General features: G+C 38.9%; 1 protein-coding gene and 1 long non-coding RNA gene across 4 annotated transcripts; both read left to right on the top strand.

Moving 5' to 3' along the window:
* The first annotated feature begins 503 nt into the window (after window positions 1–503).
* On the top strand, window positions 504–5844 carry LOC116202366 (trichohyalin-like). 3 transcript variants are annotated; one of them, XM_031533899.1, is made up of 7 exons: window positions 508–2130; window positions 2421–2554; window positions 2794–3489; window positions 3713–4568; window positions 4771–4909; window positions 5295–5388; window positions 5494–5844. In XM_031533899.1, the coding sequence occupies exons 1-7, from the start codon at window positions 1102–1104 to the stop codon at window positions 5609–5611; spliced, it is 3066 nt and encodes a 1021-aa protein (XP_031389759.1). In that variant the 5' UTR covers window positions 508–1101; the 3' UTR covers window positions 5612–5844. The 3 variants fall into 3 exon arrangements, with proteins under 3 accessions (XP_031389762.1, XP_031389759.1, XP_031389760.1); XM_031533900.1 differs by having other exon boundaries at window positions 509–2130; window positions 2797–3489; XM_031533902.1 differs by lacking the exons at window positions 5295–5388; window positions 5494–5844 and having other exon boundaries at window positions 504–2130; window positions 4710–4831.
* Window positions 5845–12224: 6380 nt separating this feature from the next.
* Window positions 12225–14709, top strand: LOC116206015. Its single transcript, XR_004156619.1, has 3 exons — window positions 12225–12508; window positions 13526–13839; window positions 13925–14709. It is a non-coding gene; the product is annotated as an uncharacterized LOC116206015 (long non-coding RNA).
* The last annotated feature ends 2486 nt before the right edge of the window (window positions 14710–17195 follow it).

Here is a 17195-nt window from a genome sequence, read left to right as displayed (position 1 = left end):
AGTCCTTGGATTACATATGTTTGTTTAATTAATTCCCGAGCCTTAACATATAAACAAACAAAGGTGAACATTCGACAACACATGAATTAACTAACTAAAAGGGACCAGCATTGATTCTGAGTAGCTTACGTTTACGACATATTTGCGACATGTCATATTTGGTTTCTTTTCTCGCAGTAATTATATGTCAAGTTAAACTTATAGGCTTTTCATATCACGAGACGATAACACAAACAAAACATATGGAAACAAATATAAAGGATGGATTGGAAATCGAAGCCATTGATGCGAAATGGTAAAGTAATTGATGTGATGTAGAGACCCATATTACTGCATATATATCATAAATACTGTAATATAGAAAATAACTGCAGGCTCTTAAAAGTGCCCATCTTGCTTATTTCTTTCAACCGAAAAAAAAAAACGAAATCTTGCTTATTTCTCCCATGAAATAAAAGCCTTGAAACCATAACGGTTCTTAATTCTCTCTCCCCCCTCGAAAACCCCAACATCTCCAACCAACCAAACAAAATAAACAAACGAAGCCTCCTCTGTCTCTTAGGGAGCCCTCCCTCTGTTTTCTGTTCATCCTAAAAAACGCAAACATGTCATTTTTACTTCTAATATAATCTATGTCATATCTCATTTAAGAATATTGTTTGTCTCTCTCTCTATATCTATATCTCTCTCTGTTAGATTGGTCAAGGGGAGGTCTAAATATAGGCAGAGGGAGTGGGATTAATGGGTGGCTGATGACAGAGGATTGGCGATTTTGAAGGACATTCTTAAACAAGGTGGGGGGCAAAACATCCTCTGTTCCTATTCCTTGAAGTAGTTTCCTTTTTCTTTTCTCGGGCTTCTTCTGTCGGTTTTTTTGTCCTCGTAATCGTTGTAGAAAAGAGAGATTCAATTCTTTGGGGGATTCCTTGTGAGGTTGATCGGTTTTTCAATCTCTCCACCCATTCCCTCTCAATGGGTTATCTCCTATTGTTTCTAGTCTCTGCCTCGGATACAAGATCTCCGAAATGGGATGAATAATCAGTATTGTCTCGTGTTGTTCGTGATCGGGTGAATTTGATTCGATTCAATTCAACGAGGAAAATGGCTTCCTCCCAGGTGGAAATCGCGGCTTCGGCACCCTTCGGTTGCATTCTTCGGGACCACAACCGGAGAGACCGGTGCAGAGAAAGCAACGCGTTCCGGAAGAACCTTCAGGACCTTGTCACTTGCATCAACATCTCCCCAGATTCCAAGGACAATGAACAGAGGGGCGAAAGGCAGAGCTTGAAGTTGTTGGGTGGCAATCAAGAAAAGTACGTGGGGGAGGAACCGCCATTGGCCCTAAGCCCGAGGCAGTCCAGGGTCCTGGACCGGTGGGCCACACAACAGGCCCGAGATACGATCTCCACGATTGAGAAGCAAAGCGATGAGCCTGAGCATGTGGTGTGCTCAACTTCGGCTTTGTCTTCGAAGGAAGCAGCATCAGTTGCCTATGATCATTTGGCTGCAGGCCCATCGAATCTTGGGGCGTCATCGCTTGTGCAGATATGGGAGGCCCGGCTTGGCCAGTCACATGGCTTGAACCGGACACCTACAGCAAGCAGCAGCAGGGGCAATTCTCCCTTCAGCTGCAGCAACGAGGAACCCCCGAGGAAGTCAGAAGTCGGGGAAATGTTTGAAGAGAGCCGACCAAGCCACGAGGGGTCGATAGGGGACCAGGAATCAGATTGGGCCGTTCCTGAAGGCCGGCCTCCGTCTTCTTCTTTTTCTTCGACATCTTCTTCCTCATCCCAGGACCGGGATACCAATACTGGAACGAGCTTGAAGACACCACGTGTGGCAGATATCATTCGGAGGTTGACTTCTGTTTCCAGTGATGAGAATGATAATGAGCCATGTACCAATGCTGGAGTCGAGTCTCCATACCGAGAGCGGGAACGGTCTGTGGGGTCTGATCATTCTTCGGAGCAGAGGTTCTTTGCGGTGCAAATGACGAATTCTCCAAGGCTGAGGGGGCGGCAGGCCTTAAATGACCTTCTCATGCATATGGAGCGCGACAGGCAGAGGGAACTCGACTCGCTAGGGGAACGCCGAGCTGTTTCACGTTTCTCTCAAAAAGGTCGCATCCAGGTAAAGTTACCGTGGAAAGATCAACTATTCGACTAGTTATGTCATAACTGGGATCTTCATAACTAGAAAATTTTTATAATCTTGCCGTTGCGGAGTTCTTACACTGATTGCTCAGTTTTCCATTTTTCTTCTGTTTTAAAAGCGAATAAGGAAATGAGTGTCAGGTTGCTGTTTGGAAGATCTGTTTTCCCTAAAAGATGCAAAACTTTTTTTACATCCAAAAAGGTGTAAACAAAGCAGTAGGGAAGAAATGATAGTAATCCCGTTTTCGTCATTATGCATAAATGCAGTCACTGCTGCGGCTCAAAGTTCTGCAGCGCGGGATGGGTGTCCATCTCCAAACTCAACAGCAACAGCGTCCAGGAAGTTCGAGTTCTGCTGAAGGGAGCAGCTCATCCCATAGTTCCACCGTTGTTCATCTCGGGTATTAAATCTAGCAACTGTTCCATCCGTCTACTAGATACCTCACTGGCAGTTTACTCATATTGTTTGGTCGTTAGCCCGTATTTCTATTCAGTTGTGATTGCCCTAGGTTTGCACATATACAAGGATACCAATCTCACAATTAGGCACTTTAGATGCAAGTGGTTCAGAATTAATGCTTGATAGAAAGGATTTTGGTTATACTATTCCATTGAATTAACGTGGAGACTCGAATTGAAGCAGGGAAAAATTCAAGGTAACTTCTAGTCAAGTAGCTGTGACAACAAGAAATGATGCAAATAACACTGCAAACAATCCTCAAGCTCAGCCGACAAAGAAATGTGCCAGTTCAGAAGATTCTTCTTCCATCAGCGGTGATCAGAGCTTTGTGAGGGAGAGTGATCACATGGAAGTTCATGTTCTGCAACGAAGTTCACACTCAGAGCAGAAGGAGCCAATCACAGCTGAAGATATTCGAGATGATAGGAGTCTAACCTCTAATATCACTTACCAAGAGACAGGTTTCGGGCCAGCCACAGCTGAAGATCTCCAAGACAAGAGGAGTCTGACCTCGAATATCATTTACCAAGAGACAGGTTTCGAGCAAACCACAGCTGAAAATTTCCGAGATGAGAGGAGTCTAACCTCAAACATCACTTACCAAGAGACGGGGTTTGAGGTTAACAGCCTCGAGTTGCAGGAAAAAGCTGAGTCATTTACTTCAATGAATGGTTGCTGGTATGAGGAAGAGACAGCAGAAGAAGAGAGGCAAGAAAGTAATATGGAAGAGGAGCCGATGACTAGTGAGAGTGGGTATGAGTGGTTCCTTGGTGTGTCTCGGCCACGGAGCTATTGGGAGGAGCAGAGGGAGGCTCGATATAGGGATGTGCTAGAGACCGAGTCTGAGAATTCGGACATTCGGCGATTGGTTGAGAGGTACGCTGTTCCACTATTCTTTAACTACATTACATTTTGAACTACCTTGCGATTTCAAAGAAGGTGCTTTAAAATCTTTTTTGTCGATCCACCATTGTCTATATATGTAGGAAGAAGATATTAAAAGTGAAATTCTATAGCATTGTTAAGAATAATCAAGATAAAAGGCATGTTCTAGTAATCAGCATTTTCAGGAAATTGACCTGTGAGGTTATTTCTGCAGGAGAAGGGTATCAACTTTTCTCACCAGTGATTTTCGGGACAGGATGAACAGTTTGATGGCATCCCATTTGCAAAGACAGAACCATCAAATGAGTCACCAAGAAGATGACCCGAGCAATAATGACAGGATGAATCGTTTTCTTTCATCTTTTTTGCGATATCATTCTCAATCAGCTGATGGTCATGGAGACGAGCAAGAAGAAGAACCCGAGGAGGAGGAAGTAGAGGGAGTGGTACAAGTAGAGGAAGCAGAAGAAGTAGTCCAAGAAGAAGAAGAAGAAAGAGAACAGATTTACTTGAGTGGTCAAGAGAGAATGAACCAATCGATGGAAGAAGAAGAGGTAGAGGAAGAAGCAGAAGAAGAGCAAATATACTTGAGAGGCCAAGAGAGAATGGGCCAACTGGTCTCATCCCGTTTTAATGAAATCTCAGCCGTAGGTCGAGAAGAGGGTGACGATATGGGCATAGAGGAAAGGGAATATAGAGAAGACGAGGAACAAGAAGAGCAGGAGGAACAAGGACAAGAGGATGAGGAACAAGGACACATTACAATAGAAGAAAATGAATACGAACAGGAAAATGACAATGATGCAATGGCAGACTTGGAGGAGGAAGAAGATGAGAGCACAATTGGCGGGAGATATCACGAAGCTAGGGAGTACTTCAACCACAGCAACACATCATCTTTCAAGATGCGCTCCCCGACATACATGAGGTCTTGGAGCTATCGAAGTTGCGAGGCAAACAATAATGATCTTCAACCCGTGGCTTCAACATCTTCTCCGGAACCACTCAACTCGCATCCTTATCAACATGATGCTTGGCAGCACTTTAACTCCATCGATCGCCTTTCCATTGTGAGATTTCCTTCTATTTAATTTACTTTTTTTCAGCTATGTCATCCATTGTGAGGTTTTCATTAAAATCATCTACGGTCATAACAAATAGACCTTTTGAATTGGGACTCTGCATATACTGGTTCCTCTCCATTGTGCCAGACGGGTGGGCCATTAATTTCTGATGTGGAGCTTTGATGTTATGCTGCCGGCGGAATTGCAGGAGATGGAACTGATAAATGATCTAAGGGCACAAATGAAGCAACTGTACCAGGAGATGTCTGAGCTCAGGAAATCAATTAATAGCTGCGTGGATATGCAGGTCAAGTTGCAAGACTCGATCAAAGAGGACATGATTTCTTGTAAGTCAGGAAATTTGGTTCGTTAATTTGCTGGAAATTACTAACTGAGGTCTTCCAGTTTCATTTTCTGTTCTATAAAAACATTATAAAACCAAGGCAAAATCGTTTTGGATCCTAGTGTTACAGGACCTTATGGTGTATAAAACGTACTGTTAGGTACAGATGAATGTGTTTGTTTCTTCATTTCATCCGGTATTTTCATTTTCCATAACCGAATAGTTTTCATTTTCAACTATAATATGTCATGGACATTGAAGAGCTCCCATATTCAGCTGGTTCAACTGAATGGCTGCTCTGGATTTTAAGCTGGTTTATGTTTCTTAGAATATATAAGAGCTCACCGGTTTCCTGTTGATAACCGATTAGCTCGAATTAATTTGTGCAGTCAGGGGTGAAAGGATGAAACCACAGGAGGGGGCACCTAGAAAAGGCATGTGTTGCATATGCTATGAGATGCAAGTCGACTCGCTGCTCTACAGGTAAGTTCTACAATTGGAAGCGTATAGCATAATCTCATCTTTATCTCAACCAAATTTACATTCTCTTCACGTAATACTCTTAAATGTTTTCATGTAATTTTCCAGATGTGGGCATATGTGTACTTGTCTGAAGTGCGCACATGAGCTACAGTGGAGCAGCGGGAAGTGTCCAATATGTCGAGCTCCGATAATGGATGTTGTAAGGGCGTTCAGAGATTCATAAAAAGGGCTGCGCTTAAACGAGTTCTTGCTTAAGAGGACCACCCTTTTGATTCGTTCGCTAGCATTTGACATGATGGAAGCTCAAATCAGACAAAGTGTATATTATTTCGGAATAATGTTACAATTTGGCTTCTTTTTTTCTTTTTTTTTTTCCTTCTTCTACTTGTTGGTTGTATATGAACTACCTTAGCATCAAATTCAGGTTGGCTTTTGAAAGATGTGATATTTGTTCCCTTTTTTTTTCTCTCCTTTCTTTCTTGGTCAGTTGTTTGTTTATTTATTTTGAAAAGAGAAGGTTTTGCAAAGGAACACGCCAATTATCCAAGGAGGTTTTCTATTGAAGCCCAATCCGAGCGGAAACCAAACCATTATTAAACATTCTACACCTCAGGACGAATTTAAATTCTCTCACAATTGCTTGATTAAATTAGCAAAACTCCTAAGCTTTTCATCTCTAGGGCATGTTGGGTAGGCCAGATAAAGAGGGGATGGGATTTTTGAAATACTAATATTATTTGATGACGATAGGATTGAGATTGTGATAAGAATTCGTTAGGAAGGAGCTAATACTAACCAAGGATCGTTTAAGATGAATTAGGATAATCTTTTTATAACTTGTTTGGGGTATGCTGGTTATGAATTGTTATGGATGGAAGGGTTATGAGAGTTTCAATATATGCATAACCCTCCTCTCTATAATTCTCGATAACTCTCAATCCAAACAATCACTTAGAGCATGCCAGTTGGGTCCTTACCCATTTTGACATTTCTACAGCTCCCGACCCTTGAAAAGTACAATATTTTATTCCTCCTTTCAGCCTTTCTGTTAACAAACGAACATAAAGCACTTTCTTTTTCTTTTCCTTTTCTTTTCATCATTCTATTATTTAAATTTAAAAATATAGGAGAAATAACGCCGTGTAACACGATTTTTTTAACTTTTTTCACGTTACAATACAAATTCAAATCATTTCCTTGTACAATATGATTTTTTTTTGCACCGCACAGCACGCCGTTGGTTTTCCATCAAACGGAATTCTGATGTGGCGATTTTTTCTAGGGTATTTTCGCACAAAATATAACTTTAGAGACCTAAATTTAATTAAATAAACTATATTTTTTTTTTTTAAAAAAAAAGGGAAGGCTTGATTAGAAGGAGTCGGTGCCTCTCGGCCGGCCATCGATCCCCCCGATTGGGGCCGCCAGCTTGCAACCCCAATCCAAGGATCGGGGCTCCCTCCCCAATCCACCGACACCCCAATTGGGGTCGCTAGCCTTGTCTGAGTAGGTCGGGGATCCCAACTGGGGGGTCGGTAGCCCACAGGGAAGCCCCCCCGACTCCCTCAATTTGGGGGATCCCGCTGCTAGGTTCCCTCAAATTGAGGGGCTCACTCGCCGGCCACCTACCCTCCCAGTTGGGGTTGTCGGCCTCCTCAGATAAGGCCAGCGACCTGAATTGGGGGTTGGGAGCCCCTCCAATCAAGCCTTTCCCTATTTTTTCTTTAAAGTTTTATAGTTTATTTAATTAAATATAGGCCCTCAAAGTTATATTTTGTGCGAGAATACCCTATAAAAAGTCGTCATGTTAGCATTCCGTCCAATTTTCGAAGGAAAACTGATGGCGTGCTGTGCGGTGCAATTTTTTTTTCATGTTGTACAAGAAAATGATTTGAATTTATGCTGCAATGTGAGAAAAGTCAAAAAACCATGGTACATGGTGCTATTTTCCCAAAAATATATAGTTTTGAAATTTTACAAAAAATTGTAAGTTAAAGGAGGGGCATATCGGTGATGGGATCGCTTCCGAAGGTACCTCGATGGAAGCGTTAGAAGCCTCCAACGAGGTTACCTTGGAAAAGAGATCGGGGATGGCCTGTGAGAGTACTGCCACCACTAATCAGCCTCCTCCATAAATCGGTGGTGGCCCCCCGCTGAAAATTGCCTCCCAACTGACCTTGTTCAAGACTTATGATGCGTCCAACGAGGTTGCTTGAGGTAGTGGTCCACCGCCGAGCTTGTTAAGAACAATAGCAAAATATGCAGCGGAAAATAAAATAGCAAATAATTAAAATTTTAACCATTCACACAAATTCAGGATCGAGACCGAAATCTAATTGCGACGTGGTATCACATTTTAATCATTTAGACAACTTAACCCTATCACTATTAAGGAGTTCTCTTCAGAATTACCTCTTGAAGCGGAGTCCAGATGATAAGGTCGCCTTCCCGAACAACATTTGAAGTCGCACAAGTGTTTGACCTCTAGCTCATCCACTCAAACTTGTACTCGCCAAGGGGTGCTCGTCAACGTCATGAACACTACCACACGGCTGTCCACACGTATAGATGGCATCCACGAACCGAACGGGTGCAGGGGGTGGTCCGCTCAAGCAAGTGGAGGCCAAAGGAGGCTTGGTTTGCCTTCAATCGGCCTCGAGAGGTGGAGCATGTGGCTATGGTGATAACCATTCTCCTCCTATGCTCTCTCTCACTCTTTCGGGTGTCTCGCAACTAAAGAATTGCACCAAGGTTTCCAGACAACATGTATCTTTATATATTTTGCCTTTCAACCCTCAGGAACTTATTTGCAAATCTAAATTTACTATTTATTTGCAAATCTAATTAACTACTTATTTGCAATCTTGCCCTTGTAATTTTAGATATTTCCAAAACCACGATATTCCCAAAAGAGGAAGACCGCGACGCTCTTAACTAAAGTTTCCTCATATATAGACTTTATATATATATATATATACATATATATATTAACTTTCTATTTAAGGAAACTATTATGTCGAATATAATCATTTGTTAAACAAGTCCACCTTAATGTTGGATTTGACTTCCGGATATGTTAGCACCCCTACAACTACATTGCAAGTCTAATCTGATAATTGATTAGTAATTAACTGCCTTAATTAGAATCAATTCGTTCTCGGCTCAAACAAGTCATATTGTGTGTGACTAACTAAGTTTATCATATTGTGTGTGACTAATTAAGTTTATCACTAAATGGCAATGAGACTATAATGTCAACCTCTTTGACATTACCGGAAACTCCTTTCCATAACCAAAAAACACAATTATCAAAATGCCATTGATTCCCAAAGATCATGAGTGATGCATAGCAGTGTATCATGACAATTCAAATAGTGACAAATGTGCGATTAAGACATTCTGATGAACCAATGACCATACATACCATGCACTCGAGGCCCTTCACTACAAGATCTTGGTCTAATCAGGGCCATAGTAATTGTCAAACTCTATAGTTGACCATATGGAATCTCTAGTTTTTATTCTTAGATCAATATGACTTAAATAAAAACTTGTTTCTATTCAAGCCTAATTAACTACATTGACTAAGGATTTCTCAATCAAGAATCAAACTCATACCAATATGATCTTTTCCCTGTTTACTCAAGTTAGTGAATTTCGTCTTAATTGGACACTTATTTCCATGTATAGCTAAGTAGGATCTATTGTCTGCCGATACGCACGCTTAGCACAAAGTACATTAGCAGTAGTAAATCCTAGTTATCTATACATGAAATAACCGTGTCATTTCAGTTCTAAGAACTAAATGCACTAATATGGTCTAAATAGTATTAATTGACATTAGTAAAGTCACAATGTGAATATTATCTATACGTTACGTTCGACCTATTTATCACATAACCGTCCACTCTGTCCTGACAACTGTTGCCAACTAGAAGTGACGATTTTTTTGGAGAAATAATGCCCAATTAAGTCTCCTACTACTGCGGACAGTTTAAGATATTTGTATCGAATTACTCAAGGCTCGTTTGATAAACCAAAATTATTTAACTATACTTCACTTGTCTTCAATTCAACAACACAATTATTACTTTTCCCTTTTTCTTCAATTTTTTAATCATTCAATTCAATTTTTAATATTAAATTCTCTCAACTATTCATTACTTTTTTCACAATTCAACAACACAATCATTATTTTCTCTCAACTATTCATTACTTTTTTCATATTTTTTTTCTCATAATTAGATAACACAATCATTATAAACTAATAAAAACCAAAACTCAACTCTAAAACCAAACACAACCAGTCCACTCATATTTTTAATTCTTAAGAATGAAGCATTCAACAAACATCTCACGAGCTTATCTTAATATACACTAACAATATATGAATAATAGAATAATGGCATTGCCAAAACATAGGAATTATCCAATTATATATATTGGCTCTATGGCATATAACTAACAGAGTTGTCCCATTCTCTTTCTTTGAACCCTCAAGTGACCATGAGGGATGTATCAAATATCTTCGGCGAGGCTATATGTAGGTGCGGTGTCCAGCGAGGTGCCCACTTCCAATATTTCCCACACAGACCCCATCTTCCCCACCCAGTCTCTCTGTTCCGAGAAATCACCATTTTTTAAAATTTTCATTTTTAAAATTAAAGTAGAATTAAATAGAAAAAATAATTAAAACTCAAAACAAATTATAAAATATTTTACTGTTTTCTATCAATTTGTTAAAACTTAATTATTTAGAAAAGTATGACCTTTGCATCTTTTTTCTAGTTCTAGATGACCTTTCCAAAATTGCACTGAAAAGCACGATCCCCGCCTATCTCTAATCCCAATCTCGATTTTCTTTTTTTTTGTTTTTATTTTATTTTTTAAGTCCCTTAAGTTGCCATGTGAGCAAAATTCTCTCACATAGTCAATTTACACTAATTTAAATATATTACCTTAGTGGATTGACCGGGCATGATTTGTATGAGTTGGGACCCGTTGGGCTTTCGGATTCCATAAAAAGAATGTATTACATTAAATAATAATTTAATATCTTAAATATAATTCATAAGATGGGGAATTACTTGTGCAATATAAAGCTGCTCTTACAAATTGATATGTCTCTCATCTTGTGCATAACGCGAGGCACTCTCTTAAAAAAATGGAATTCAATAAGTATATAATAAAAAATAGCTTCAAAAATGGGCGTCAATATTCGGATTTTATCTCAAATGATAGAATTTCATATAGTATCTCAAACCGTTCAATGAAATTGAATTCCCTAAAATGCTATATCTTCCTAGAATTGCGGCCTGGTGAGTCTAACCATGCATAAATTTTGGGCAAATTATACAAAAAATCACCAAGTTTCACTTTGTTCTCATCCTAGTTTCATGACTCACGCGTTGTGCGGGCATTTTAATTATAATATTTAGTTAATGATTTCATGATCTTAAATTAAGGGCCTTTCTTATAATTTTTTGATGCATCTATCTTTTTTGTTTATGATAAAATAACTTTTAAGTTTTGGATTTAAATTCATACATTTTCAGTAAGAAATTAAATATATACATTTTTTTAATCAGTGATTGAATATATACATTAGTTGTTCCAAATGTTACATTAGTTTTTGTGTTCAATATCCATTTTCGGTAAATGAAAAGTTCGATCCTCTTGAATTTATGGAATTCAACATTTTAAGGAATTCTATGTAATTTTAATAAGTGATATTTTGTATCAAACAATTGATAACATTTTTAGTAATTAATCGATACACAATCATATGCATATTATACATATATTTTTTTCCTTTTAAGACGGAGCTTTCATTTTGAGACAAGTGCAAAGTCCAGTGTCCTGCTTCTACCAAACTTTTTCATATCATTTACATGGAATATTAATACATTATACTATATTGTCTTTAGGCTATTCAATTGATGAGGCTTTCAGTTAGTTGACTTATCTTTAATCTAGGTTATCTATACATGACGAAGAAGAAGGGAAGAGAAGATTTGAGCTATGGATACTTTACCTTGCATCCCTTCGGATAGCAAAGTGGCACTTGGAGATCTTTTGATCTTGTTTTCATGAACCCGATGATTATACTCCTTCTGTGTTTTTGCTCTATAGATTTTGAAAATTCATATATAAGTAATTAAAATAGACACCCTGGGCTTAAGCGATCACAAATTGTCTAAAAAATGTCCAACTAAATTTGAAAATCAATGATCTGAACATACTTAATGAGGCTTTAGACAAGCAAATATCGCTTTCATTTTCTTTTGTAACAATTTCTATGCATTTGCCAGCAATGAACCGAAGACGCACTACAAGAAATTTCATATATCTTAACAAATCTTTTGCTACAAATAAAATTTTGTTAGAAGAAATATATATATATATATAATGACAAAAAATAATTTTGTCAGAATAAGTGTTAAGTTGTAACAAGAAGTGTTTTATTATTTCATTTTGTCACAAATAATATGTTTATTGTGATAAAATTTGATTTCGTCACAATAATTTGTCATGATTGTTTTGACCAAAATTTGTTACAAACTGTTAATGAAATCTTGTGACAAATTCAATTCATCACGAAAAAAAGTTGTCACTAGAGATATTTATGAACAATAACATCCAGGTGGATCTTGAGTAGTTAATAAGTTATAATATTTTATGACTTGTTTGGATTGTTAGTGTATCACTTTGATTTTAAAAACACCTTCATCCTACCATTTGAATGTCAGCTGTGGACCCCACCTCCATCCTTCCTGTTGACTCTTTGACCACCATAGGGTTTTAGAACCCCGCCCCCTCACCCGCCCCCCCACCCCCTTCCTTCTTTCATGCCCCTCCCCTTACTGATGACAGCCGGCCCCCCTCCATCCCCTGCCCCTCTTGCTTCCTCTGCTCGACAGCTCTCCATTCAAATTTGTCGGGAATCAAGATTCTACACCCTCGTGAGCTGCGCAAGTACCGCCCCCCAACCCCTGCATCTCCACATCTGTCACAGTCGAGATAAAGGGGAACCGGGCATCCCAATCTGGGCCTCTACCTCAGAGCTTCACTTCTTAAGCGGATTCAGCATGCTTTCAATCATACCCATAACCAGTCAAAGGTAATTTTCAAAACTCATTTCTCGCTTTCGGTTCTATGTGATTGGTGAATGAGTCCAATCGTGATTTTTCGTGCTTGCATTCTGGGGATGATCCGCGGCTGATGACAGTTTTGTTGTGGGAAAGCTGTGCTATACTTTTAAGTGTTGATGATATAAATTTTTCCAATTAGCTGAGCTGATACGGTATTCAGAACATTTTATGCTGTTATTTTCTTGTTTGACTGAGCTGATCGAATCGAAGGATTGATACCGCTGTCAATGTTGAGTTTGTTAGGTTAGTGAAGCCAATAGGAGTGTTTGAGAGCGCTTGCCTGTGGTCTCCGGGGTTCAATTTGATCTGTTAACAGCTGCAGGATGTGACGATTTACAGGGGTGACACCCTATCGAATCCTGATGGATTAGCTTGGTCTGAATGGATCGAGTCTCTAGCAGGAAACTAGGGAAAAAAAAGACTGCTAATATATCATTAGAAGTATGATATGTTATTTGCGCAAACGTCTCACCTCTTCCATATATATCAAAGAAAGCACCTACAGTTTCTGTAGATAATTTTTTGAGTTGTTCTTTGCATGTGAATGTTGTCCTTTGTTTTCTCTGCGGTAACTTAGATGAGGTTTTAGGCAATGTGCTAAGTGCCTGACAGTTTCCTGTGCAAGAATTCTTTTTCCTTTAATCCTGATATACAGAATCAATGCTTTTGGATTTAGACCCACGCTGTAGAAAACCGCTAAGGATCCATGGAGTGTTCAGCTGGCGATGAGAAAATTGGGAATTTACGAGCTAGTATAACGTCCACTGTGCGTATGAAATTACCACTCCGTTTGGTCTCCAGGGTTCAATCTGAAACTGTGCTAATGGGCATGTTACTTGCATTAGTATCTTATGAAGAATGTCAAATGTAGGGTCGGACAATAGTTTATGCGTCATCCCTTTTGTTAGATTGTCGATCATCAAGTATGTGCCTAGCTAACCTTCATTGTTGTATGTGCTTTATAAGTTATCGGTACTGCTCTGCAGCTGAGATGGCTCCCAAGGGTGAAGGCATAGTTGAGTGGACAGACGAGCTTGCTTTCATTGACATCATGGTTGATAAATTCCAAAGGACGCATACATCAAGTTGGAAATTGAAGGACTGAGAACATATCAGTAGGGAACTGGAAGAGAAATTTCCTGGTGTGATTCTTGACGCCGAAAAGGTGGAAACAAAAGCACAAAGGCTGAAGACATAGTACAGTCAGTTCACAGAGCTGATTCAGCACACTGGAGTAGGATGGGATGGGCCAACCAACACCGTGAAGGCGAATCCTGATATTTGGGACAAGTTTATCAAGGTACTCTACCGCTTACTCTTTACAAATTTGCCCATTTCACGCAAATTTGTTCTTACTAAAAGTATTGCATGTGTCTAACATGTAGAGGCACAACAACTTCAGGACTTTTCGGTCGAAAGGCTGCAAGCATTATGAGGCCTTAAAACTGATGTACAAATATGCTACAACATCAGGGGCCTACGAATTTCTTCAACCGACCCACCTCAGAGCCCCTGATCCTATGCACGCATAGAAGTTGAATTTCTAAAAAGGAGGAACAGCCGTGGCAAAGAGCCTATCGATCTAGCAGAGGGCTCCGGCGACAGTGATGATCCCGTTCATGAAGTTGATAAACCTGTCGTTACAGGCTCTAGGCGGTGAGTGGTTCGCACACCAATACGCAGTTGCAGGAGTTGATCGACTTGTACAGGGAAAGTAAGACCAAGAAGGACAAAGCGAAAAATTCTACCCTTCCAGAGTCAAAGAAGAGCAAGTTAGTGACGAGCCCCGAGAAACCAGCACGGATAGCATCATCGAAGCCATGGATGTGCTCAATAAAATGCAGTGAACAATTTCCGTACACGAGTATCTCACCGGTACAGCACATATTACGGAGGATGACCGATGGCGACAGACGTTCGTTTGCATGTACGATGAAGATAGGCGCAAATGGCTGCACAGCCTTGTTCGTCCTTGAATGGCTGAACGTTTCTCCTCATATGTGTTTCTTATTTGTGATTTCCGTTTTTCTATTATGACATTAACCAAACTCTTGTTTTGCATTTGTTATGTTTGAACCTGATTGACTTTAATTTGTTTCGTGTGAATATCTGTGATGTGTTCTTTTATGGTTTTCATTGATAATGCATTGGATATATGTTTGAAACATAATTCCCTTCGTCATTTCGTGTCTATTTTTGATAATCTATTATGTTAACGTTTGTCCATACAGCTCGTCAACCTCAACAGAAGAGGAGGATGCCAAGGCACGTGAACTCACCACGATATGATAATGAATCGAGCGACGATGACGACAGTAGCATAGATGATTTGCTCGTCCTTTTGGCGATACAGTCTGCAATGTCTGAACAACATGTCCCCCGTGTACGTCCATGTAGAACTTCGGCACTACGAGGCAGTGAGTACATTAACGAAGTGCTTTCAAATGACACAAGGTGTTACGAGAATTTCAAGATGGACCCTCACGTATTTCATAATTTGTGCGACACGTTAAGAGCAAAATGTGGTATTCGAAATATAAGGAAAGGTATAACCGTCGAGGAGATGCTTGGAATGTTCTTATTCGTAGTTGCACATAGTACTCAATACGCCGTTATTGCCGAACGCTTTTAGCATTCTAAGAAGATAGTCTCACGAGTATTCAATTTAATACTTCAAGGAATTCATTCGTTAGTGCCAACGTACATAAGACCGAGGAACGTTAAGGAGCAGCCTGAAATTCGCAGATGCTGACAATGGTACCCATTCTTTAGGGTAATTATCGCACAACTGTCGAAATGAACTTCTATTCTTTTATTACATGTACTCTAATTCGTATTGATTTTTATTATTATTGCAACATTGCATCGGGGAAATTGATGGGACTCATGTCGATGCTACTATGCCAACCTCGGTGAAAGGCGCGTATCGCGATCGAAACGGTGACATAACGCAAAATGTTCTTGCTATTTGATCCCATCAAATGATCTTCACTTATGTCATGACTGGATGGGAGGGTTCGGCACATGACTCCAGAATTCTTTCTGATGCCGCAACGTTACCGGCATTCCCCGCACCACAATGCGGTAAGCTGTTATTTTCCATATACAATGTTTTCTTGTCAAGCTCTTATGTATTTCGATAAACACATGGAACTACAAATATATACATTATTTGTACATGTGTGCACGCAGAACAATATTATGTAGTTGATACGGGCTTCCCAAATATTCTCGGTTATTTAGCCCCTTATAAAGGACAACGATATCACCGCAGTGACTTCAATAATGACAATCCTCCAACGACGATGGAAGAGCTGTTTAATCAGCGACACGCATCCGTTCGTAATATAATAGAATGGTGCTTCGGTGTCATCAAGAACAGATTTGGAATACTGCGGATAATGTCAAACTTCAGACCGCGCCGCCAAGGACAAATTGCGCTTGCCTGCTTTATGTTGTACAATTTCATTCGGATCAATAATTATCACGATAGATTATTTGAGGAGTATGGTGATGCATGACAATATTACGATGAATTTCACAATCCGCCTCAACGAAATGGAATCCGAAATGATATTGACATTAGCAGTAGAGAGATGGATGCAGTACGTGACTGTATTGCAAATCAAATATGGCACACTGAAAGAGGATGAGCCTTTTAGTATGGACATGAACGGGTGAAGTTGAGAATTAATTGTAATTGAGTTGTATTATAATGGAGTAATATAAATGTTTGTGTGGGACCCACCTTTTTTACTTTTAATGTGTTATTTTGTTGTGGGTAGAGTTAAGTTAAAATTGTGAATTTAAAATCACACTTGCAATCCAAACACCTCATAAAACTTCATTTTTCTCTTTGAACTTGTGACGTGGCTCCGAGCATTCCTTAACATATCCTCTTGCTTTCCCCATTTGATTCGCCTTTAGTCCTCACTTTCCCCATTCTTCCTCTCAGTCTTTCTATTCTATATCAAGCAAGAAGTGCGAGGATAAGATAGAAGGATCAAGTAAAAAATGAGGAGGCTGAAGGACCATCGAGTAACAAGTGGGGCAAAAGCCAAAAGAGGATAAACTCATCAAAGTGTCAGTAATAAGATGAGAGAGTTGAATTTTCTTTTTCTTCTTTTATTTATTTTTGTATATTTTCGTTTATTTTTTAATTTTATTTTTGCATTTTTAATGTCTACTTCTATATTTTGAACTTAAAATTTTAAAATTTATATAATATTTCTTCATTGGTTTTAATTTTTCAAATTTATTATTTTTCTTAATTTCTTAGTTTTCTTTTGTTTCCATTGCCTTTTAACATTTTAAATTTCCTATTTTTATTTTATTTTATTTTAAAAATTTTGAATTCATTTTTTTAAAATTTTTTGAATTATCTTTGTTTTTAAATACATTTTAACATTTCTTTTTATTTTATAATTTTTGGAATTTCATGAAATTTTTATAAATTTTTGTGAATTTCTGAAATTTTGTGCCCTTTTCTAATTTTGAAGAATTTAGTTTCAATTGACGACATGTCGTGCAATGAATAGTGTGCCGCGTAAGCGATTGGGGGTCCACACTTGCTTTATCATTCTCTATGTCAGCATATGAAAAATAAAAAAAATTAATGTTGGAATAAATTTGAGAAGAAAATGAAATGTGGTGATT

The sequence above is a fragment of the Punica granatum genome, chromosome 4 (assembly GCF_007655135.1).
Source record: "Punica granatum isolate Tunisia-2019 chromosome 4, ASM765513v2, whole genome shotgun sequence".
In the NCBI taxonomy this organism is placed as follows: domain Eukaryota; kingdom Viridiplantae; phylum Streptophyta; class Magnoliopsida; order Myrtales; family Lythraceae; genus Punica; species Punica granatum.
The sequence above is the reverse complement of the archived record's forward strand: the minus strand, read 5'-3'. Positions and strand labels throughout refer to the sequence as shown.